The sequence below is a fragment of the Oncorhynchus gorbuscha genome, linkage group LG08, assembly GCF_021184085.1.
Source record: "Oncorhynchus gorbuscha isolate QuinsamMale2020 ecotype Even-year linkage group LG08, OgorEven_v1.0, whole genome shotgun sequence".
Taxonomy (NCBI): Eukaryota; Metazoa; Chordata; class Actinopteri; order Salmoniformes; family Salmonidae; genus Oncorhynchus; species Oncorhynchus gorbuscha.
This window is the reverse complement of record NC_060180.1, coordinates 31748487-31775043: the sequence shown is the minus strand read 5'-3', so window position 1 is coordinate 31775043 and position 26557 is coordinate 31748487. Positions and strand designations below refer to the sequence as shown.

Here is a 26557-nt window from a genome sequence, read left to right as displayed (position 1 = left end):
GATGTGCCCTTTTTCGGAGTCTGACCAGAACACCGCCGCGTTTCCCTCTTTTTCGGAGTCGTTTCCTTGGGTCGCTGCATGCGATCCATTCCGTTGTCCTGTTTGTAAGGCAGAACACAGGATCCGCGTCGCGGAAAACATATTCTTGGTCGTACTGATGGTGAGTTGACGCTGATCTTATATTCAGTAGTTCTTCTCGACTGTATGTAATGAAACCTAAGATGACCTGGGGTACTAATGTAAGAAATAACACGTAAAAAAACAAAAAACTGCATAGTTTCCTAGGAACACGAAGCGAGGCGGCCATCTCAGTCGGCGCCGGTGGCTACATCAAAGTAATTGTCTGCATCATTTCCAATCCCCTATATATTTTGGGGGATGATGATGAGATTCTTGATGAAAACCTGCTCCAGAGTGCTCAGGACCTCAGACTGGGGGGAAGGTTCATCTTCCAAAAGAACAACGACCCTAAGCACACAGCCAAGACAACGCAGGAGTGGCTTCGGGACATGTCTGTGAATATCCTAGAGTGGTCCAGCCATAGCCCGGACTTGAACCCGATCGAACATCTCTGGAGAGACCTGAAAATAGCTGTGCAGAGACACTCCCCATCCAACCTGACAGAGCTTGAGAGGATATGCAGAGAAGAATGGGAGAAACTCCCCAAATACCGGTGTGCCAAGCTTCTAGCTTCAAACCCAAGAAGACTCGAGGCTGTAATCGCTGCCAAAGGTGCTTCAACAAAGAATTGTATAAAAGGTCTGAATACTTATGTAAATGTGATATTTCAGTTTTATATTTTACACCCAAACTATGTTAGAAATATTTATTTCTTGCACAGAATAGAAAAAGTCAACTTTTGTACCATGGGAGATAGTAGATTGACATAGGCTAATGCTTTTGCTGTTCGTTAGGTCTATTCATCTTGTTGGCTGATGAAAAGTAAATGTGTACAGTTCTTCCAATATCTTCAATATCAGAATTGGATAACAACTTGCGCAGTTGTTCCCGATTTTCTGTGTTCACTTATAGCCTGTGAGAAAGACCCAATCACGTGACAGAGAGCCGTTGAGAGGCAGAGGTGCTTTGGAGCGCCCAGCCGGGAGAAGGGAATAATAATAATTATATTCGGCCCTAGGGCACAACAGAAAAAGGCTGTAACTACCAATTGAGGAGGAAAAAAGGGGTACAAAAAAATTGGATATTAAAATCTAAATCTAAACATATTGCCCAGAGTTTGTATCATAACTAAAAAGTTACATAAATAACTTGAAATTAAGCATATAGGAGTACCAGTTTCTTTGTTAGCCTATCAACACAGAATAACTGTATGTGCGAACCCCCTCCCCAAATTGTTTAGAGAAAATATCCTTTCTATTTTATTCAGCTATGTTCAATTGTATTCTTCATAATATAAAATCATGCCATTTAATTCTAATCAAATCTTGTCTGCTAAATGAACTAGTGTATCCCACAGCCATAAAGCACAGCCAGATCAGGGCCTAACATAACGACAACTCAGAGCATGCTATTCTGTTCTTCTTAAAATGACTATATGCTGTATTACATGGATTTATTAGACGTTTTAAAATGTAGTTGTTCCAACGGTCTGCATCAGTGGCTTGTAGGCTACGCATGGAAGCCAGGAGAAGCTAAATGTGTTTGTTAATTAATGGGTAATTACCGTGAGATCCAAAACATTGTCACCTGCTGAACGCACCCCAGGTTGTTAGCTATAGCTAGTTAATAAGAGAGCATGACTGAACAAGGTGTAGCCTAAACAAATGGTTAATGGTCCGGTCCGAAAGTAGCCTAGTTTAGAACAGCCCGCGATATGCTTTGTGAACGTAAAATGCGGCCCGCCAATGCACGATAGACAGAGAAAGACAAAGCGCTAGTATTATGGGTCCTGTCACAGTTACCAGCCCTTTCAAGCTTAACATCCTTATCATTTATCGTCCTCCAGGTCCCCTCGGAGAGTTCATCAATGAGCTTGATGCATTGATAAGCTCTTTTCCTGAGGACGGCTCACCTCTCACAGTTCTGGGCGACTTTAACCTCCCCACGTCTACCTTTGACTCATTCCTCTCTGCCTCCTTCTTTCCACTCCTCTCCTCTTTTGACCTCACCCTCTCACCTTCCCCCCCTACTCACAAGGTAGGCAATACGCTCGACCTCATCTTTACTAGATGCTGTTCTTCCACTAACCTCATTGCAACTCCCCTCCAAGTCTCCGACCACTACCTTGTATCCTTTTCCCTCTCGCTCTCATCCAACACTTCCCACACTGCCCCTACTCGGATGGTATCGCGCCGTCCCAACCTTCGCTCTCTCTCCCCCGCTACTCTCTCCTCTTCCATCCTATCATCTCTTCCCTCTGCTCAAACCTTCTCCAACCTATCTCCTGATTCTGCCTCCTCAACCCTCCTCTCCTCCCTTTCTGCATCCTTTGACTCTCTATGTCCCCTATCTTCCAGGCCGGCTCGGTCCTCCCCTCCCGCTCCGTGGCTTGACGACTCATTGCGAGCTTACAGAACAGGGCTCCGGGCAGCCGAGCGGAAATGGAGGAAAACTCGCCTCCCTGCGGACCTGGCATCCTTTCGCTCCCTCCTCTCTACATTTTCCTCCTCTGTCTCTGCTGCTAAAGCCACTTTCTACCACTCTAAATTCCAAGCATCTGCCTCTAACCCTAGGAAGCTCTTTGCCACCTTCTCCTCCCTCCTGAATCCTCCTCCACCTCCCCCCCCTCCTCCCTCTCTGCAGATGACTTCGTCAACCACTTTGAAAAGAAGGTCGACGACATCCGATCCTCGTTTGCTAAGTCAAACGACACCGCTGGTTCTGCTCACACTGCCCTACCCTGTGCTCTGACCTCTTTCTCCCCTATCTCTCCAGATGAAATCTCGCGTCTTGTGACGGCCGGCCGCCCAACAACCTGCCCGCTCGACCCTATCCCCTCCTCTCTTCTCCAGACCATTTCCGGAGACCTTCTCCCTTACCTCACCTCGCTCATCAACTTATCCCTGACCGCTGGCTACGTCCCTTCCGTCTTCAAGAGAGCGAGAGTTGCACCCCTTCTGAAAAAACCTACACTCGATCCCTCCGATGTTAACAACTACAGACCAGTATCCCTTCTTTCTTTTCTCTCCAAAACTCTTGAACGTGCCGTCCTTGGTCAGCTCTCTCGCTATCTCTTTCAGAATGACCTTCTTGATCCAAATCAGTCAGGTTTCAAGACTAGTCATTCAACTGAGACTGCTCTTCTCTGTATCACGGAGGCGTACCGCACCGCTAAAGCTAACTCTCTCTCCTCTGCTCTCATCCTTCTAGACCTATCGGCTGCCTTCGATACTGTGAACCATCAGATCCTCCTCTCCACCCTCTCCGAGTTGGGCATCTCCGGCGCGGCCCACGCTTGGATTGCGTCCTACCTGACAGGTCGCTCCTACCAGGTGGCGTGGCGAGAATCTGTCTCCTCACCACGCGCTCTCACCACTGGTGTCCCCCAGGGCTCTGTTCTAGCCCCTCTCCTATTCTCGCTATACACCAAGTCACTTGGCTCTGTCATAACCTCACATGGTCTCTCCTATCATTGCTATGCAGACGACACACAATTAATCTTCTCCTTTCCCCCTTCTGATGACCAGGTGGCGAATCGCATCTCTGCATGTCTGGCAGACATATCAGTGTGGATGACGGATCACCACCTCAAGCTGAACTTCGGCAAGACGGAGCTGCTCTTCCTCCCGGGGAAGGACTGCCCGTTCCATGATCTCGCCATCACGGTTGACAACTCCATTGTGTCCTCCTCCCAGAGCGCTAAGAACCTTGGCGTGATCCTGGACAACACCATGTCGTTCTCAACTAACATCAAGGCGGTGGCCCGTTCCTGTAGGTTCATGCTCTACAACATCCGCAGAGTACGACCCTGCCTCACACAGGAAGCGGCGCAGGTCCTAATCCAGGCACTTGTCAACTCCCGTCTGGATTACTGCAACTCGCTGTTGGCTGGGCTCCCTGCCTGTGCCATTAAACCCCTACAACTCATCCAGAACGCCGCAGCCCGTCTGGTGTTCAACCTTCCCAAGTTCTCTCACGTCACCCCGCTCCTCCGCTCTCTCCACTGGCTTCCAGTTGAAGCTCGCATCCGCTACAAGACCATGGTGCTTGCCTACGGAGCTGTGAGGGGAACGGCACCTCAGTACCTCCAGGCTCTGATCAGGCCCTACACCCAAACAAGGGCACTGCGTTCATCCACCTCTGGCCTGCTCGCCTCCCTACCACTGAGGAAGTACAGTTCCCGCTCAGCCCAGTCAAAACTGTTCGCTGCTCTGGCCCCCCAATGGTGGAACAAAATCCCTCACGACGCCAGGACAGCGGAGTCAATCACCACCTTCCGGAGACACCTGAAACCCCACCTCTTTAAGGAATACCTAGGATAGGATAAGTAATCCTTCTCACCCCCCTTTAAGATTTAGATGCACTATTGTAAAGTGACTGTTCTACTGGATGTCATAAGGTGAATGCACCAATTTGTAAGTCGCTCTGGATAAGAGCGTCTGCTAAACGACTTAAATGTAAATGTCTGTCTGTCTTTTGAACGGTAGCCTTAAGGGCTAGAATCAAGCTGTTTTCTCTGAGGAAAAGTGGGAGGGTTGGGCAAGACTACAAATTCAAAAACATACTTTCCTATAGACTACTCATTGGAGAGAAATAGCTTGACTGTTGTTTTACTATTAATCTCAATGCTGCTATTGTTTTTATTTCATAAAGCAGCTTGTGTTTCTTAACCAGGCAAAGGGTAGCTGACGAGAAAGCTGATGGTTAGCTAAGGTGAAGCAAGAAAATAGCCTGCTCGATGTGTATAATCGGAAGCGGGGCCGGAGCGGAGCTTGTCTGCCCACACTCATCACTTGTCTCCAGCAGATCAACAGCTGATAAAATCAAATCAAATTTGATTGGTCACATACAAGTGTTTAGCAGATGTTATTGCAGGTGTAGCGAAATGCTTGTGTTTCTAGCTCTGACAGTGCAGTAATATCTAACCATTTCACAACATATACCCAATACACACAAATCTAAGTAAAGGAATGGAATTAAGAATATATAAATATATGGGTGAACAATGTCAGAGCGGCATAGACTAATATACAGTAGAATAGAATACAGTATATACATATGAGATGTGTAATGCAAAATATGTCAACATTATTAAAGTAACTAGTGTTCGATTTATTAAAGTGGCCAGTGATTTCAAGTCTATGTATATAGGCAGCAGTCTCTAATGTGCTAATGATGGATATTTAATATAGGCTGTGCCAGGTGTGAGGCGTCCTTCCCACTTCTGAAGAGAACTGTGCTGCTAATATTGTGCTTATCACCGAAAGCTCTTCATCTCTCCAAAAACTCATGTCCAGTCCACTTAGTAGTCATATTTTAGTCACAGAGATAATTTTGTCTCGTCTCGTTTTAGTCCCTCAAACTCAAATTCTACATCCTGTTGGCCAATTCAATTCGAATTTCAACTCTTGAATTGAATGGGAGTCAATTCAACATTTCTGAAATGAGCCAAACCCTGCTCAAATTACAATTTTCATCCTCCTATCATCGGAGAAGATATGTATGTTGGGGAGAAGGAATATTTATCACCCGTAAATAATCATTATGTTCAGGAAGGGGAAAAAAATGTCATGTTTGTTGTGAGTGAGCAATGTTTGGTTTGTAGAGGGTAAGTTACCCACACACTGATCACGGTCCATCATTCAAACACACCCCCATTGGGACATATGTGACTCATTTCAGGAAACTAGGCTTTTGTCACGCGTCACAACTTCACAGGAGAGCAATTTGAACATAAAATGTGTTTTTTGGCCAGAAATGCCTCCTGGAACATATGAACATTTATGTGCCTTAATAACAAACTTGTAAGCCATCTGTAACTTATACAACTTATACGATTGCTAAATTATGAGCCTAGTTGATTAAGCCATGGAAAAAGTCAGCTACCTTCCCGCTACCCATGATTGCCTGAGACAATGAGTGGGCCGGACATGCCGAGAGAGAAGTTTGGATTGGTCTGCCATGTAACACACTTCTGTCTATAACATGAGTGGGTCAGTATATGTAGGTAATCCTTTCTAATGCTGCTTTTGTTTATATATATCACGTAGTAGAACTGAATAAGTGTTACTCTCCACTTTCTGAAGGACAGAGTTTTGAAATCAGTGGAATTAGAGTATGATAGCTAAGGAGATAAAGAAAATTTTGTCCGTTTGATTGCAAATATGCAGACAGAGTCGAAAAGAGAACACACAGAAGGTTGTTGTATAAAACACCTGTCTCCGGATTACATCTTCAAACTAAGGGCAACCATGGCATCTGTGACAGAGAGAGAGATGCGTCCATCCATGTATACAGTTAAGAGAGTCTAGCTAGCTACATTTTCAGATATTACACATTTCTAATTTTGTCAGAAAGTCATTTTCATTTCAAGTCTTCTGTTAACTAGCAAGCTAACATTATCTGGCTGGCTCGCTAGCTAACGTTACATGTATGATCTGTGTAGTAATATTATTCGTATCTCAGAGCCATTTGCATTGCTAGTTATTGCCTAATGTTAGCTAGCTAACATTGAACCTGCTTGGTTAGCTACCTGCAGATACAACAAGCACAGTAGTAAAGTTATGAGTTGGGATTATGATTCATTGTTTAGCTAGCTAGCTAGCTACATGTCTAAACAAAAGACAGCACTATGCAAGTAACCATTTCAGTAGAATGTTCATGATGTCACTGCAAAAACTGTCATTAGACGTAGCTGGTAAAAGCGCAAAATAACTGACAAATTTACGAACACTCAACACCCGTTGAATATGGCCGGTGTCAGTAAGCATTGGCAAAAAAGCTTAATTAAATTGTTGCCAGCAGCACAGTTGCAGTCACCAACACTCTGGATAACATAAAAACAGCCTAACCACCTCTGCTGGGGCAAGTAAAATGGTCAGAGTGAGCTGTTCTCTCAATTGTGTCTGGAAGTAGCTAGCAGCTCATTAACCCCATATCTCTCCACCCCTCCCTCCCTTTCCCCCCCCCCCCCCCCCCCTCGGTCTCTCAGTCAGCTGTAGTTCACTGAAGACCCTTCTCTTTATCTCCCTCTCACGCTCTCTCTCTCAAACACTACTCAGTTTCTCTCTTTTTCTCTCTGCACCTGGGAGAGTGATTGCATAAGCAGATGAACTCACTGAGGAAGAGACATTTGGAGCAAAACAACAAGACAACCAATGGCCACCCCACCATCACTTCCTATATCTCTTCGACAGGAGCAGGGAGAACATGGGGAACACTCCAGGGTTACACTGGCTTTGAGACACTCCTGACCTTGCTTCAATCAGATTGACCACTGAGGGAATGGACAGGAGTTTAGCCTTCTTGTTCTTGGGCCTCTGCGCTTCCCTTTCCACCCCTCTCTCTCTTCCCACTCCTCTCTCCCTTTCCCGCCCACCAGTGCAATCGGAATACTATCGGAGTCAGTCACCTCCCATAATTTTCTCTGGCATGCAAACTGAGCAGCACACATACTTTGATACAGAAGTAAACCATGCTCTTCCTTCCGGGATGAACTAACACACTATAATTAGGCTGGTTAGCTTCTCTTCAGCCCCTTTCCTTCACTCTCACTATCTCCACCTCCTCTTTCCATGTCTCCCCATATCCTCTATCTTTCAACTCGTATTTTCTGTACAGACATTCAGTATTCTCTCACGTTCATCATCTTTCCCTCTCCATCTTCTTCTCTTTTTCAACACTCCGCCATACAGACAGATTAAGGTGGTGTATGCCCCCGTCGGGAGCTCGTCTCTCTCGGGTGAACTGTGACCCTTAAGCCCTCTGGATCCGGACAGCTCATCTCACTGTTTACTCTGTGGCATTCTGGGGTAAGCCCATGTTATTCTAGAACAAGAACGTACTGTATATTCAAAATGAGAAGTGAGGCACAAACATAAGTGGCAAATCATAGTACTAATTGCTTAAAGTTGTAACACGAGGGCATGAAATCCACAAATTTGCCCAATACTGTAGACATTAATTTAGAAGTACAATACTAGAGCTACATATATACAGTACATAGGTCAAACATAACAAAACAGCAAATTATATTAGACTTTTATCAAATTGAGGCATCAAATCCAGTAATTTTACATCAACTGTCCGGTCGACGTACCCTACAGATGTGTCAAACGAAAACAAACGGGAGCAATTAAGGTTGATCTCCTTAACAGACCAGAGAACAACAGAACCAATGGGACTGGAACCCCACATCCACTCTGACCTTCTACTGACGTCAATGCTCCCCCAAAAAACAAAGCCTTCAACATGATCCTTCCGCTGGGCCTTATTTGTTTCCTCCAATCACACACAACCTCCTGATGCTGGGCAGTGGGTACAACTTAGCTCGTAACTTTTTCTCCTTGTATTTTGGGGGGGGCCGGGTTGTGATTGTGTTGTGTTGTTGTTCAATGTCTTTTTTAGAAAGTGGAATAAAAGTGTTCAGAGTAGAAGCTGAGGCAGACACTGAAACCTAATCCCCACCCCCCCTATGTCCTTCCTTTTTCCCCCTCCCATAACTCCACATCCCCCCCTCCAGAAGTGGGCCAGGGAACAGAGCTCCACAGCGTACACAGAGAAGTGCTGGTGCTGATCCAAACCAGAACGCTGTAGTTAAAGGCCTCAACCTTCCCCTTTTTTTCCTTTTCATTTTCCTCCACTCTTCCCTCTTTCTTTCTTTTTTATATTCCGGGTTTTGAAATCATAGAAAAAAACAGCAGTAGAAAATTGGACAGAGCTGCCAAAACAGCTGTTACTCTGTTTTCAAACAGCTTATTACCACCAGAATTATAATTTTTTCCTCTCCATTTTCCTCTCCTTGCAGAGTTCCTATCCACCGTATTAAATGGATTTCAGGTAATTACAGTCGGCCCTAAAGGGGGGTTCAGCCCACAGTGAGGCAGGATGCCTGTGGAAAATTTTAAGAAGATGTGGAAGCTCTCATCTTCACTTTAGTCCTGTGACACACACACACACACACACACACACACACACACACACACACACACACACACACACACACACACACACACACACACACACACACACACACACACACACACACACACACACACACACACACACACAGTCATTGCACTCGGAAAGTATTCAGAAACCTTCCCTTTTTCCACATTTTGTTACGTTACAGCCAAATTAATCAAATTGATTTTTCCCCTCATCAATCTACAAACAATACCCCATAATGACAAAGCAAATATTTAAATTTAAAAAAAATGTTTGCAAATATATATTTTTTTTTTAAACGGAAATATTTACGTAAGTATTCAGACCATTTACTCAGTACTGTTTTTCAGCCTCTAGTCTTCTTGGGTATGATGCTACAATCTTTGCACAGCTGTATTTGGAGAATGTCTCCCATTCTTCACTGCAGATCCTCTCAAGCTCTGTCAGGTTGGATGGGGAGCATCGCTGCACAGCTATTTTCAGGTCTCTCCAGAGGCCACTCCTGCGTTGTCTTGGCTGTGTGCTTAGGGTCGTTGTTCTGTTGGAAGATGAACCTTCACCCCAGTCTGAGGTCCTGAGTGCTCTGGAGCAGGTTTTCATCAAGGATCTCTATGTACTTTGCTCCGTCTCTCTGTACTTTGCTCCGTTTATTCCCTCGATTCTAACTAGTCTTGAAGGCCCCTCCGCTGAAAAACATCCCCACAGCATGATGCTGTCACAACCATGCTTCACCGCTTCACTTGGTTTCCTCCAGATGTGACGCTTGGCATTCAGGCCAAAGAGTTCAATCTTGGTTTCATCAGACCAGAGAATCTTATTTCCCATGGTCTGAGAAACCTTTAGGTGCCTGTTGGCAAACTCCAAGTGGGCTGTCATGTGCCTTTTACTGAGGAGTGGCTTCCGTCTGACCACTCTACCATAAAGACCTGATTGGTGGAGTGCCGCAGAGATTGTTGTCCTTCTGGAAAGTTCTCCCAACTCCACAGAGGAACTCTGGAGCTCTGTCAGAGTGACCAAATGGTTCTTGGTCACCTTAGTGACCAAGGCCCTTCTCCCCCGATTGCTCAGTTTGGCTGGACGGCCAGCTCTAGGAAGAGTCTTGGTGGTTACAAACTTCTTCAATTTAAGAATGATGGAGGCCGCTGTGTTCTTGGGGACCTTCAATGCTGCAGAAATATTTTTGTACCCTTCCCCAGATCTGTGCCTCGACACAATCCTGTATCGAAGCTGTACGGACAATTCCTTCGACTGCATGGCTTGGTTTTTGCTCTGATAGGCACTGTCAACTGCGGGACCTTATATAGACAGGTGTGTGCCTTTCCAAATCATGTCAAATCAATTCAAATGTACCACAGGTGGACTCCAATCGGGTTGTATAAACATCTCAAGGTTGATCAACATAACAACAAAATGTGGATAAAGTGAAGGGGTCAGAATACTTTCTGAATGCACTATACACTCTCACACACACACTACACAAAGCCCATCCCCCATCATTTCCCTAACCCAGTCCAGATGAGAGTTTACATAATGGATGAGTCCAGCTGACTGGCTCCTTCGGGCCTGACAACCTGAGAGATTCCGGCTACAGCAGGAATGCTAGGAATTCTTCTTCCCTAGAGTGCCTAGAAGGGCTGATAGAGATATGGCCTGACTACCCCAGGTGCTCCCGACATTAAAAAAATACAATAGTATACGATGGTATAAATACAATAGTAATAACTGTAGTGTTTTGCTGACTGTAGTTTTTACTGTAGTATAATGTAGCTCCTGAGTGGCGCAGCAACCTAAGGCACTGCATCTCAGTGCTAGAGGCGTCACTACAGTGATTGGGAGTCCCATTGTGCGGCACACAATTAGCCCAGCGTCATCCGGGTTTGGCCGGTGTAGGCCGTCATTGTAAATAAGAATTTGTTCTTAACTGACTTGCCCAGTAAAATAAAATAATGAAGAAAAAAAAGTATACTGTAGTATTTACAGTTAACTATAGTATAAATACTGTAGTAAAATAAAACTCTAGTATATACTTTAGTAATTCAGGTAGTGTTTTTTCAGATTGTAGTATACTTTAGTACTTACTGGTGTTTTTGCAGACTGTACTATACTGTAGTATTTACTGTAGTGTTTTTGCGGACTGTAGTACACTGTAGTATTTAGTGAGTGTTTTTGCGGATATTAATTTAGTATTTACTATACGGTCTTTCTTATATTATCTTTAAAATAGAAGTGGAGGCTTTTTCCTTTAGGAAACCTACTGGAGAAATATGAAAAAGAAAAAAAACATTTTCCATAACCTGTAGGTACAGTGCCTTTAGAAAGCATTCATACCCCTTGACTTATTCCACATTTTGCGGAATGGGTTAAGTAAAAAAAAAAAATCTCACCCATCTAATCACAATACAAAGTGAAAACATGTTTTTAGAAATGTTTGCGAATTTATTGAAAATGAAATACACTAACATTTAATTTAGATAAGTATTCACACCCCTTAGACAATACATTGTAGAAGCACCTTGGCATTGATTGCAGTGTTGAGTCTTTCCGGGTAAGTCTCTAAGAGCTTTCCAAACCTGGATTGTGCAACAATTGTCCAGTATACTTCCAAAATGTTGATCATGGCTAGACAACCATTTTCAGGTCTTGCTATAGCTTTTCAAGTAGAATTTGCAAATAAATTAATAAAAAATTATACAATGTGATTTTCTGGATGTTTTTTCCTCATTTTGTCTGTCATAGTTGAAGTGTACCTATGATGAAAATTACAGGCCTCTCTCATCTTTTTAAGTGGGGAACTTGCACAATTGGTGGCTGACTAAATAATTTTTTGCCCCACTATATTTAAAGTCACCATTGGCCTCATGGTGAAATCCCTGAGTGGTTTCCTTCCTGAGTTAGGAAGGCCTGTGTCTTTGTAGTGTCTGACACAGGAGGTTGGTGTAACCTTAATTGGGGAGGATGGGCTAGTGGTAACGGCTAGAGCAGAATTTCTGGAATGGTGTCAAATACCCCAAACACATGGTTTGAGGCCATTCCATTGGCATCTTTCCAGCCATTAGTATGAGCAGTCCTCCCCTCGGGATCCTCCATTGGTGTCTGAAGATATATTGAGAGACCATCCAAAGTGTAATCAATAATTTCACCATAGTCAAAGGGATATTCAACATCTGCTTTTTTTTTACCCATCTACTAATAGGTGCCCTTCAAGAGGTATTGGAAAACCTTTCTGGTTTTTGTGGTTAAATCGGTGTTTGAAATTCACTGCTTGATCAAGGGATCTTACAGATTGTATAGTGTGCAGTACAGAGATGAAGTAGTAATGTTAAACACTATTATTGCACAAAGAGTGAATCCATGCAACTTGTTTTGTGACTTGTTAAGAAAATTTCTGCTCCTGAACCTATTTAGGCTTGCCATAACAAAGGGGTCAATTTGTAAAAATTTGAAAAAACATCATTCCAATTTGACATTATAGGATATTGTGTGTATGCCTGTGAAAAAAACCTAAGTGTATATACAGTCGTATTTACTATATAAAAATGTATTTTTCGCGGACTGTAGTGTTTTTGCGGTCATTACTGTAGTATTTACTACAGTGTATTATTTCAGGATAATACAATAATGTGTACTATATTACAACATTATATAGTAAGTACTACACATGATCGAGAGATACTACAGTATGTAGTATAGTATTCCACAGTATACTACATTTTATTATAGAATTCTAAACTGTAGTCTTTTTGAATGTGGGTCACAAACACCCTCAGAACAAACACACATTCACAGCACAAACAGACTCCCAGACTCAGTACATACAGAGGAACGCAACGGTATAGCTGATACCTCGCAAGAGATTTTAAATAATATAAAATAACCAGATTAGGCCATATACATACAACACAACTGTCTTCTCTGTTTCCCGTAGAATTTTAAAAAGTAACTTTAGTCATGATGACATTTGATCTCATGGTCGATAGTCCAAGCCTTTGCCCCCAGTTCCACAACAGTGTTATCATATAACAAAGAGGTTAAAAACAACCCAAAAAATTGAACTTTTTGCTGAGTTCAGATATTGCCCACAGGCCCCCACTACAGAAGACAATAGTCATGGCCTCTGCTGCCCACACTGTCCCCACAATACTATGCCCATACTCACTTATCTGCTCTCCGTCCGCCCCCACATCCTCCGATCGCTCTGTGTCGTCCTCATCGTCCCCAGACGAGATGGCATCTGTAGAGATGACCACGGTTACTTACTGCCATCTCTGGCACCCTCAGGACAGCTGCAGCCAAACATATACACTCACACTGCTAAAAATGGCACACACATGCATGCACACTACTACAGTACACACACATGCTCACTGCAGCACATGCTCATACGTGCACTGATGTGTTGAGGATCAGGTGATGAAATATTGACATTTACATGAGTCACTAACCTATGTAAGAAAAGCTAAATAACTATAAATTAACTACATGAACCAACAAAAAAAAACACCCAGTCCACAGCCCTTCCATGGCCATTCCCCAACTACACCATTGCAAAGGCAGCACCGCCTCCCAAGAACAGGGATGTAGGTGCAACTCGAACCCTCACAGGTAAAGTAGCTGAAGCCACATTGCAGTCCAGCGACTATCCACTCTGCCTACACTGACTGTCCTTTTCATGACACGGCGTATGTGTAAACCAGAGCAATATAAAAGCATACTGTAAGACCTACACCATGCCCTTGTCCTGCCTTGACAAGCTGGCCGGCTGACTGGCTGGTTACTCTCTGTCCTGCCTCCTTCATGGCACCCTGACTCACCTGTGACGTTCACTATGAAGCAGAGCGTGTCGCTGCCCTGAGGGCCCACAGTACTGCACGCGTACAGCCCAGAGTCCTTGGGTGTGGCGTCGCGGATCTGCAGAACCTCCTGTTCTATCAGGGTGCGGTTGTTGGCCCCCAGAGTGGAACCATCCTTAGTCCAGGTGATGGCCCCGGGCTCCCCAGCCAGAAGGCAGCTGAGCTTCAGCAGTTCCCCCGGGTGCACCGAGCACACGGTGGGCTTAGAGATTTGGTATTTGGTCGGAGGCTCTGCAGAGCGAAGGAAGGGGAGGAGGAAAGTGAGGAGGGTTGTGCACAGAAAGGAGGTTGGAAACTCAGGGGAAAAGGTGGGAGAATAAGAAATAAGCAATAGTCTAAAAAAACACATAACCCCATGGATGCCCTTAAATCAACATCATGCCAAGAGGAGCGATACAGTGAGAGAGAAGAGGCCCAAACACATCTTAAAACCATAAATTAGGACATCAACCCCATAACCCCTTGTGGATCCATCAGTCAGCCCCACTCTAAACATTATCTTGTGTTGGGTTGTACTTTCATGAGTAACGCATGCAGTTATGGCCCAAAGCAGAAGGTAGAGAGTGGAAAGTGGTGTGGAGGTGGAGCCTGTAAGAATAACAACCAATAATTGTGCCCAGACAGATAGACAGACAGACCTCCCTTTCAGAAGAAATACCAGGCAGCCAGTGTGAAACAGCAGGGAAAGCCAGATACCTCCAAAATGAAAATATATACAGTACCAGTCAAAAGTTTGGACACACCTACTCATTCAAGGGGTTTTCTTTATTTTTACTATTTTCTACAATGTAGAATAATAGTGAAGACATCAAAACTATTAAATAACACATATGGAATCATGTAGTAACCAAAAAAGTGTTAAACAAATCAAAATATATTTATTTTTTGCCTTGGTGACAGCTTTCCCCACTCTTGGCATTCTCTCAACCAGCTTCACCTGGAATGATTTTCCAACAGTCTTGAAGGAGTTCCCATATATGTTGAGCAACTTGTTGGCTGATTTTCCTTCGCTCTGTGGTCCAACCATCTCAATGAGGTTGAGGTCAGGTGATTGTGGAGGCCAGGTCATCTGATGCAGTACTCCATCACTCTCCTTTTTGGTCAAATAGCCCTTACACAGCCTGGAGGTGTGTTTTGGGTCATTGTCTTGTTGAAAAACAAATGATAGTGACACTAAGCGCAAACCAGATGGGATGGCGTATCGCTGCAGAGTGCTGTGGTAGCCATGCCGGGTAAGTGTTCCTTGAATTCTAAATAAATCACTGACAGTGTCACCAGCAAAGCACCGCCGCACCATCACACCTCCTCCTCCATTCTTCACGGTGGAACCACACGTGCGGAGATCATCTGTTTACCTACTCTGCATCTCACATGGCGGTAGGAACCAAACATCTCAAATTTGGACTCATCAGACCAAAGAGCAGATTTCCACTGGTCTAATGTCCATTGCTCATGTTTCTTGGCCTTCTTTACAGCAATTCGACCATGAAGGCCCGATTCACACAGTCTGCTCTGAACAGTTGATGTTGTGAGGTGTCTGTTACTTTTGGGCATTTATTTGGGTTGCAATTTCTGAGGCTGGTAACTCTAATGAACTTATCCTCGGCAGCAGAGGTAACTCTGGGTCTTTCTTTACTGTGGTGGTTCTCATGAGAGCCAGTTTCATCATAGGGCTTGATGGTTTTTGCGACTGCACTTTCAAAGGTCTTGACATTTTCCGGATTGACTGGCCTTCTTGTCTTAATTTCCGGATTGACTGGCCTTCTTGTTTTAAGAGTAATGATGGACTGTCGTTTAACTTTGCTTATTTGAGCTGTTCTTGCCATAATATGGACTTGGTCTTTTACAAAATAGGGCTATCTTCTGCATACCACCCCTACCTTGTCACAAGACAACTGATTGGCTCAGACGCATTAAGAAGGAAAGAAATTCCACAAATTAACTTCTAAAAAGGCACACCTGTTAATTGAAATGCATTCCAGGTGACTGCCTCATGAAGCAGGTTGAGAGAATGCCAAGAGTGTGCAAAGCTGTCATCAAGGCAAAAGGTGGCTACTTTGAAGAATGTCAAATATAAAATACATTTTGATTTGTTTAACACCGTTTTGGTTACTACATGATTCCATAGGTGTTATTTCATAGTTTTGATGTCTTCACTATTATTCTACAAAGTAGAACATAGTATACATAAAGAAAAACCCTTGAATGAGTAGGTGTGTCCAAACTATTGACTGGTACTGCAGTGCATTACTTTTGGCTAGAGCCATATGCGACCAGAGCCTTACTTTGGAACTATGTGCCCTGGTCAAAATTGGTGCACTATATTGGAAATAGTGTGCCTTTTGAGATGCTACCTATACGTTGACACGGGAGTGAAAATTAATTCCTGTCCCGTCTTGTCAAAATTTTCCCGGTACTGTCCTGATCCTGCAACAGTTATATAACCCCGGGTACTTCCCTATCCTATCCCGATCAAAATTCACTCCCATCCTGTCCCGTGCTAATTTTTCCACACATAAAAAAGGAATAACTTCCTGCTTCAGCTACTCGTCTGTCTGTCCCCTGCTCTGCATGTGTGTAGCCATAGCAACTGCTCCGTTTGGCTGCTGCATAGCACTCATAAATAAGACACTTGCCTGCACACACAGCTGATAACAACCACATTACGTGATTTTGGCAATGAAGGCAGCCCTTCTACTTACCCAGAGTCGGATGAACTCATGGATATGGGACGTTGGGTCACGATTTCGAAACATTTGGCCTCAACAAGATTAAATGCCGCACATATCTGCCACCCTACTCTTTACCTCAGATGGCATGGGTTTAGATAAATACGCAAACAATTGGGCTTGACCGGTAACGTTGTTGGTACTAGAGCAGCGATGCCGCTTCAGGCCGCTTGTCTCCGGTTGGTATTTGATTAAACCGCTGCATTTTTTACAAGCCGTGTAATCCGTTTCCTCATTGTCAAAGACATCTATTAACTTTAGCAAAAACATCGCTCTATCCTGTTAATGACTCTAATGTTAGTGATGTGTCCTAGGCTGCAACGACACGTTGCAATTCTTCTCTTGAAGGCTTCATCATTCCCTGACGTACGTTGGCATCTGAGGTAAAGTAGTGACTGGCAGTGGCTTTTTTTAAATGAAATGCATGACATATTGTTAACCCCCCACCCCCTGTACTGCCCATTCCTGTGGACTGTCGATCCTGACCCAAACTAACCTTTAGAACTTCACTCCCATTCCTGTTCCCATGTCTCTCTGTGATGCCACAGCTGCATGGATTCAATCCACCTTTCTGAACGCATTACGAGTGAGCATGAAAAACCATTAGGCTAATGGTTTAGACACTGATATGATGCCAATGTAAATTGCATATTGCAATGTATATTGAATCCAGGCCCAGGCACCCCCAGGCTCTCCCACACATTCTGACATAACACCTACACACAAGTGTTTCCCTTAGGAAAAAGTTAGCTGGGGGGAGTGGGTAAATGCAGGGTCTTCCTGCGGGTGGCAGAAGATGGGGTCTTTCTGGGGCATACATCTTTCCACCCCCACAAAACACAGTTTTGTTTGCAGTGGCAGCCACGATTTAGCACCGGCGTGACCCACACACACACACAGAGAGAGAGAGAGAGAGAGAGAGAGAGAGAGAGAGAGAGAGAGAGAGAGAGAGAGAGAGAGAGAGAGAGAGAGAGAGAGAGAGAGAGAGAGAGAGAGAGAGAGAGAGAGAGAGAGAGAGAGAGAGAGAGAGAGAGAGAGAGAGAGAGAGAGAGAGAGAGAGAGAGAGAGAGAGAGAGAGAGAGAGAGAGAGAGAGGATTCTCTGGATCAACTCAGTCTACAGATCTCAACACTCAGCAAAACCAAAACCCTTTTATTAAAAAAAATGTAAAAAACTTGGCAGAGGTGCAAGATTTTTGGAAGTTTAACGATGAGCAAAACACTGTGTTTGTGTGTGTGCATGTCTGTGCATGTGTGTTCTTTCTCAGGAAAGGGGCTGATCTAGGAAAGATAAAAAGGATTTAAGGGGAAAATAAACTCCCAACAACAAGGAAAACATTTATTAAAATCTCCAGTTCTGTGTGTGTCTAAAGTGTATTTTGGCTGACTGTCTACATTTGGCTAATTGTACACTAATATTTACAGGCATAGTTGATGAAGATTACTTTATTGGTCAGTCGCATACAAACTGACATTTTTGTTCCCACGTTTTTTATTTATTTTATTTAACCAGGCAAGTCAGTTAAGAACAAATTCTTATTTTCAATGACGGCCTAGGAACAGTGGGTTAACTGCCTGTTCAGGGGCAGAATGACAGATTTGTACCTTGTCAGCTCGGGGGTTTGAACTTGCAACCTTGCGGTTACTAGTCCAACGCTCTAACCACTAGGCTAAACCCAACCCCTCTGCAAGACACACATACATACAGTATACAGCTTTTTGGAGATGTACAGGGGCTGACACACTGGGCGCCCGAGGAGCTGTTGTTGTGGGAGGTTAAGTGCCTTGCTCAAGGGCACAATGGCAGGCAATGGCATATAGGACTTGATACCCTTCGGTTGCCAGCTAATTTCCCACCAGATTTTTCCAGCCGGACCCAGGATTCAATGCAGAAACCCTCCGGTTGCTGGCTTTCCTCTCTAACCGCTAGGCTACCTACAACCCCAGGTATAGAAGCATTCCCTACCATTCCTGTGCCTCAGCACAACTTTTTCTCTTTCCTTTACTCCTGAAATAATACTCCTTTCCCTCTCTACCCAACACCACCACCCAGTGTGTTTGGTCTGGAGAAGAGTGTGTGTTGTTTGATGGGGGCTATATTCAGCACCTTTTGTTTTCCCTAGTAGTGGGGGCCACTCTGTAATAAGAATTTGTTCTTAACTGACTTGCCTAGTAAAATAAAGGTAAAATAAAAAATGTATTTAATAGTTATTGAATAAATAAAAAATAAAAAAATAATTTAATAGTTATTGAATCTGCGTTTCCCTCCATTGTGTAATCAAAGACTTTGGAAAGAGCTGTTGTGTTAGCCTGTTGCCTGATTCAGGCCTTGGCCTCAGTTAGGGAGCTAGGCCTCTCTCTCTCTGTCTGTTAACACAGAAGAGAGAAGAGAGAGAACGGGTGTACAGAAAGCCGATATGACCAGAACTGAGAGGGGATGGTCATATACTACACATATACTATGACAGGGACCATGCATTGCACACACCCAGAATGGGTGTTGGGAAAATGAAAGCAGAGATGGAGGGTAAACTAAGAAGAAGAACTGGGAGGGGCTCCCTCACTCCAAATAGTGGTACTTCGAAAGGCATGCTTAAGTGTTACTTTTAGGTGTTCTATATCAATTAAATTTCAATTTAAGGGCTTTAGTGGCATGGGAAACTTATGTTAACATTGCCAAAGCAAGTGAAGTTGATAATAAACAAAAGTGAAATAACCAATACAAATTAACAGTAAACATTACACTCACAGAAGTTCCAAAAATAATAAAGACATTTCAAATGTCATATTATGTCTATATACAGTGTTGTAACGATGTGCAAATAGTTAACGTACAAAACCGCTTTGTGTGCATTTTGTCCCTCTCCATGAAGGCCTCTCCTCCCTCATTCCGCTCTTTCACGTCCTCTTCCCCTCCTCCTGTCCTTTTCCTCCCCCCATGACACTGTTGACCTGACCCTGATCCCATCGCTAAACCTGTTGACACCTTCAGGATTCCCAACTATTCATGTGAACCATGGGGACCACCACAATCACACCTTGAAACACACACACCCACCAGGGTTTCTGCCAGGAAAATTTGACGCCGTCCAAATGACATTTGAGAAATGTACCGACGTCCATATGCATTGGGTGCGTAACCCAAGCAGCCAGCGCCATCAATAACCAAGGGATATTTGCTAGATGAGCCACATTTACAGTATGTGTCCTTAAAAACAGCCTATAACTTAATTATAAAAACACTATTCCTTGTGTTTCAATGTCTAGCAAATTGCAAAACTTTAAAGCCAATTGTTTTATTGGTTTTTACTTACCTAAAATAATAATTGTCCACCTCATGGTTCAGCTGTCGGAGATTTGAGCCCTAAATGCATCAGGGTATTGCATGCATAGGCCTATGGTCGTAGGCGTCCACTATATGATTTTAATATTGAAAAATATGTTTAAAGGAAAAGAAGCCTAGGTCTAGCCCCAGAAAGAGAGAGAGAGAGATGCTGGCTGCATGCTATGACACCGACATGCATTTCTTTATCCTTGTCAGATACAGTGATTCTTCCTTTAAAAGTTACGAGCTTGTGTCGCGACCGTTAGTGGTAGATGGTGGCATTCTGTCATTGCACCATACTATCGCAAGGAGCAGTTAGAGCGCTGATCTATCGATAGTCTAAACTGTGGCAATTAATGGAGGCATTTTTTAGTCTAATAGTCTCTCCTCTGGCACTAGAGTCCTGCATCAGGCAACAACAACAACAAACTGTTGGTGGTCCTGGAGTTAAAAGAGAACTTGGGAATATACAATGGGGGATTTTCACTTGACTTGGAATGAGGAATTTCGAAAAATACGCACAGTGGGCTTTTGGTTTCTCTCCCTCTAAAAACAGAAACAAATCATTCTAAATAACAAACTGGCTTTATTTACATATAAGTAAGAAGTCTCACCCCATTTTCAAGAATGGCCGTTTCGCCATTATTTACATTACAATCACTCACTTTTGGTTATTTGAAACAAAATCATTTCCAAAATATTGTTATTTTTTATAACAAACCACGGAAAGTTGGTTGCAATTTCAGTTTTAAAAAAACATTAAAAGTAAGGAATTGTCTGTCGGCCCTGGATTAAAGACCAAAATTGTGATTAACGAAAATACGTACCAGTTTCATTTAAGGACCACAGGTAACAAGTCTAATAAAGAAGTTTTGAGGTATTGCTCGCCTGAGATAGAGTACCTTACGATAAGCTGTAGACCACTCTATATACCAAGAGAGTTCTTATCTATATTATTCGTAGCCGTCTATTTACCACCACAGACTGATCCTGACACTAAGAAAGCACTCAGCGAGCTGTATAAGGCCATAAGCAAACAAGAAAATGCTCATCCAGAAGCGGCGCTCCTAGTTAACTTTAATGCAGGCAAACTTAAATCAGTTTTACCAAATTTTTACCAGCATGTCACATGTACAACCAGAGGGAAAGCAAACTCTAGACCACCTTTACTCTACACAGATGCATACAAAGCTCTCCCCCACCCTCCATTTGGCAAATCTGACCATAATTCTATCCCCCTGATTCCTGCTTACAAGATAAAACTAAAACAGGAAGTACCAGTGACTCGCTCAATACGGAAGTGGTCAAATGATGTGGATGCTACGCTACAGGACTGTTTTGTTGGTACAGACTGGAATATGTTCCGGGATTCATCCAATGACATTGAGGTGTAATACCACCTCAGTCATCGGCTTCATCAATAAGTGCATCGAAGACGTCCCCCCACAGTGACAGTACGTACATACCCCAACCAGAAGCCATGGATTACAGGCCACATCCGCATCGAGCTAAAAGCTAGATCAGCTGCTTTCAAGGAGTGGGACACTAATCCGGACGCCTATAAGAAATCCCGCTATGCCCTCAGATGTACTTAGTCCCTTCCTGTACTCCCTGCTCACCCACGACAGCGTGGCCAAACACGACTCCATTACCATCGTTAAGTTTGCTGACACAACAGTGGTAGGGCCGATCACCAACAATAATGAGAGAGGTCAGAGAACTGGCAGTGTGGTGCCTGGACAACAACCACTCCCTCAATGTGAGTAAGACAAAGTAGCTGATGGTAGACTACTGGAAAAGGCGGGCCAAACAGGCCCCCATTAACTTCGATGGGGAAGTAGTGGCGCGGGATGAGAGTTTCAAGTTCCTTGGTGTCCATATCATGGTCCAAACACACTAAGATGGTCTTGAAGGGGGCACAACAAAACCTTTCCCCCCCTGGAGACTGAAAAGATTTTGTATGGGTCCCCAGGTCCTCAAACAGTTCTACAGCTGCACCATCGAGAGCATCCTGACCGGTTGCATCACCGCCTGCTATGGCTATTGCTCGGCATCTGACCGTAAGGAGCTACAGAGGGTAGTGCGTACGGCCCAGTACATCACTGGGGCCAAGCTTCCTGCCATCCAGGTCCTATATAATAGGCGGTGTCAGAGGTAAATCCATAAAATTGTCAGAGACTCCAGTCATCGAAGTCATTGACTGTTCTCTCTGCTGTCGCATGGCAAACGGTACCGGAGCACCAAGTCTCAGACCGAAAGGCTCCTTGACAGCTTCTACCCCCAACCCATAAGACTGCTGAACAATTAATCAACTGGCCACCGGACTATTTACATTGACACCCCCCCTGCTGCTACTCGCTGTTTATTATCTATGCATAGTCACTTCACCCCTACCATGTACAAATTACCTCAACTAACCTGTACCCCTGCACACTGACTCGGTACCAGCACTCCCTGTATATAGCCTCGTTATTGTTATTTTATTGTGTTACTTTTGATTATTTTTTACTTTCGTTTATTTGGTAAATATTTTCTTAACTCTTCTTGAACTGCACTGTTGGTTAAGGGCTTGTAAGTAGGCATTTCACGGTAAGGTCTACACTTGTTGTATTTGGCGCACGTGACAGTCTAATTTGATTTGATTTACAATGGTGTTTGTGTTCCATTTGTTGCCGTTCTCTGGGGGCAACAGGTCACAATTCTTGTTGCTGTCGTAGCACACTGTTATTTCACCTGATATGGGAGTTTATCAATATTGGATTTGTTTTCAAATTCTTTGTGGGTCTGTGTAATCTCAGGGAAATATGTGTCTCTATGGTCATAAATTTGCCAGGAGTTTAGGAAGTGCATCCCAGTTTGCACCTCATTTTGTGGGCAGTGGGCATATAGCCTGTCTTCTCTTTCTCTCTCTCGCTCTCTCCCCCCCTTGGTGACAGTTATTATTAGCATGTCTATCAAGTGTGACAGACTGGCGCTGTCTCACTCCTCTCTCTCCTCTCTTCATTCACACCATCCTGACAAGAAGTAATCATGCTCCCTGAGAGACTACGGAAAAAGTGCTGCAACCAATTCGCACACCAGAATACACTCGTCTATCTGTCTTTCTCACTCCATCTGTCCAACTGTCTGTCATATCTGTGAGCAGACTAAGCACCAACAGTACAAGTATCAAAGGAGCATGAGATACGTACATAGAGAGCAGTGGGATTTTCTAAAAATGTGTGTGATCATAAAACAAGACACTGCTGTAAACCAGCAAGCTCTTCCCGCCCAACTCTCTCGCCTTTAGTTTAGTGGATAATGGGATGGTAGGACTGAAAGTCGTTACAAAGTGTACACACACACGCATAAGCATCCAGGTTGATATATTAACATCGCATGTTGACTTGTTATTATGCATTCCTGCATCCTGGGAGTAGGGGAGTGTGTACTTACGTTTTGCCCTGCGTGCTTGTGTTCAAATCATTTTGATGCACTATGAGAGGGAGGCAAGCTTTTTCTGTCGTCATAAAAGTTTGATTATTTTAAGCACAAAGCAAAAACACAGTGTTTTGTTCATAAATAATGTTGTATATTTAGAGGTTACTCATAAGTGGATGGTATTGTTAAGATGCACTTGTGATTGTACTTTTTAGGGTTACATTCCGATTTCAACATGTGGTTAATAGCTAGCTAAGGTATTAGCAGGCTATTGTATGTGTGAACGATGGATAGCTCATCGAATGATCACAGTCCCTTGTATTGTGCATCTGTTGTCGAAAGAGGCGACGATTCGCGGAACATATGTGGCTCTACAAATGTTTTATTTTTGGGGTGATGCAGGTATGTGGTTTTATCTATGTAAAATATATGTTATGTGTTGATGCATAATAAAGAGAGGCCGTACTCATTTTGATGCACTATGAGAGAAAGGGGCGACGATTCGTAGAACATATGTGCTCTACAAATGTTTTATTTTCTTTTGGATGCAGGATGCAGAGAGTGAATTCTGATGAATTAAAACAACCTGATCTCCAGTCAATGTCTATAGTCTCAATCAACCACACACACAACGCAGAATTACAGCGGTGCAGCACAGCACTGGTTACACACGCACACACTGACACACATGCCTCAAATTATGCTATAGGCTGCCTATCTCCCCTTTTTCAGTGTTCTCTCTCTGTCTTTTAACTTAAATCTCAGGACTATTATTTTTTCCGTCTCTTCACTCTAATTAGGGGCTGTCAATGGGTATATAAAAGTAATACCTCTCAGATTGCAGTTCCTAGGGCTTCCACTAGATGTCAAAAGTCTTTAGAAAGAGTTTAAGGCTTGTTTTTTGAAAAATTAGCTAGAATTTGTTGTTTTTGTAAGTGGCTCCCATTTTGGCTGTAGTGTTTGTAGCGCATTCCGGTGAGGGTGCGCACTTCGTCATTTATCTCCGGTAATGACAATACTATAGTCCATCTTAAATTGTATCGTTTATTTACATATTAGGGTACCTGAGGATTGATTATAAACGTTGTTTGACTTGTTTGGAAGAAGTTTATTGGTAACTTACGGGATTCATTTGTATGCATTTTGAACGAGGGAAACCGGTTAAGCGCGCCAACTAAACTGACTTTTTTTGGGATATAAAGGAGGACTTTATCGAACAACAGGACCATTTGTTATGTAGCTGGGACCCTTGTGATTGAATAGAATAGAAGAATATGCCATTTAGCAGACGCTTTTATCCAAAGCGACTTACAGTCATGTGTGCATACATTCTACGTATGGGTGGTCCCGGGGATCGAACCCACTACCCTGGCGTTACAAGCGCCATGCTCTACCAACTGAGCTACAGAAGGACCAGATGAAGATCTTCAAAGTTAAGTGATTTATTTTATTGCTATTTCTGACTTTCGTGACGCCTCTGCTTTGTTGGAAATGTATGTAATGCCTTTGTGTGTGGGGCGCTGTCCTCAGATAATCTCATGGTGTGCTTTCTCCGTAAAGCCTTTTTGAAATCTGACAAAGTGGCTGAATTAACAAGAATAAGCTTATTATTTTCCCCCGCTAGCAGAATCCGAGCCGTAATAATCGATAAGAAAAAAATAATAAAACTCCTTCAATTTACAATTCAGAATAATGGTCTTATTACATAAGGCCGGGGAATGAAGCTACCGCAACCGTTTACAGACAGAGAAGGCAGCTACAGTAACATGTCAATAGTGTCATTATTTGATTTACAGTTCTGGTTGCCTAGTAATGGACTATAGACCCTTCAGAAGAGGCATTCGTTTTTACAGACAAGTAAATTTATAATTTATATATTAGCTATGAAATAGCCAATGAATATATTATATTCTCTTCTCCTCCCTCTCCTCTCAAAAGTGATTGCTGTCCTTGTTATACAGGGCAAAGTTGATCATTTCATATAAAAAATGACGCTGCTTGTTTTAAAGAAAAACTACCAAAACTATTCCTGATGGAGAACCTGAAAAATCGAAATAATATATTTTGTAAGCCCATTCAGCAGGTATAGCCAGATGAGAATTGTGCCTCCAGCAGCTTATTTGTATTCCGGTAAAACACCATTTTCAACCAAGCAGATAACAATAATCTAGCAAATTATATACATTTGAAGTTGGAAGTTTACATACACTTAGGTTGGAGTCATTAAAACTAGTTTTTCAACCACTCCACAAATTTCTTGTTAAAAAAACTATAGTTTTGGAAAGTCATTTAGGACATCTACTTTGTGCATGTCACAAATAATTTTTCCAACAATTGTTTACAGACAGATTATATTATTATATATTATATCAAGAATTATATTTCACTTATAATTCACTGTATCACAATTCCAGTGGGTCAGATGTTCAGATACACTAAATTGACTGTGCCTTTTAAACAGCTTGTAAAATTCCAGAAAAAAGATGTCATGGCTTTAGAAGCTTTTGATAGGCTTATTGACATCATTTGAGTCAATTGGAGGTGTACCTGTGGATGTATTTCAAGGTCTACCTTCAAACACAGTGCCTCTTTGCTTGACATCATGGGAACATCATGGGAACATCCCATGATGCTTGATATCATGGGAGAATGAAAAGAAATCATCCCAAAAAATTGTCGACCTCCACAAGTCTGGTTCATTCCTGGGAGCAATTATCAAAGGTACCACGTCCATTTGTACAAACAATAGTACGCAAGTATAAACAACATGGGACCACACAGCCGTCATACCGCTCAGGAAGGAGACGTGTTCTGTCAACTAGAGACGAACGTACTTTGGTGCGAAAAGTGCAAATCAATCTCAGAACAACAGCAAAGGACCTTATGAAGATGCTGGAGGAAACGGATACATTACATTTACATTTACATTTAAGTCATTTAGCAGACGCTCTTATCCAGAGCGACTTACAAATTGGTGCATTCACCTTATGACATCCAGTGGAACAGCCACTTTACAATAGTGCATCTAAATATTTTAAGGGGGGAGGGGGTGAGAAGGATTACTTTATCCTATCCTAGGTATTCCTTAAAGAGGTGGGGTTTCAGGTGTCTCCGGAAGGTGGTGATTGACTCCGCTGTCCTGGCGTCGTGAGGGAGTTTGTTCCACCAT

General features: G+C 43.2%; 1 protein-coding gene across 7 annotated transcripts in view; it reads right to left on the bottom strand.

Annotated features, from left to right (window-relative positions):
• Positions 1 to 26557, bottom strand: part of fgfr2 (fibroblast growth factor receptor 2) — a 111569-nt gene that overhangs the window by 69961 nt on the left and 15051 nt on the right. For 5 of the 7 annotated variants that reach the window (XM_046359172.1, XM_046359170.1, XM_046359171.1 and 2 more), the window contains exons 3-4: positions 13878 to 14147; positions 13223 to 13297 (exon numbers count right to left, since the gene is read on the bottom strand). The exons of 1 other annotated variant lie outside the window; for it this stretch is intronic. In XM_046359172.1, coding sequence (XP_046215128.1) covers positions 13223 to 13297; positions 13878 to 14147 — 345 coding nt within the window. The remainder of the gene's footprint in view (positions 1 to 13222; positions 13298 to 13877; positions 14148 to 26557) is intronic. One more of the 7 variants, XM_046359173.1, reaches the window with a different exon arrangement.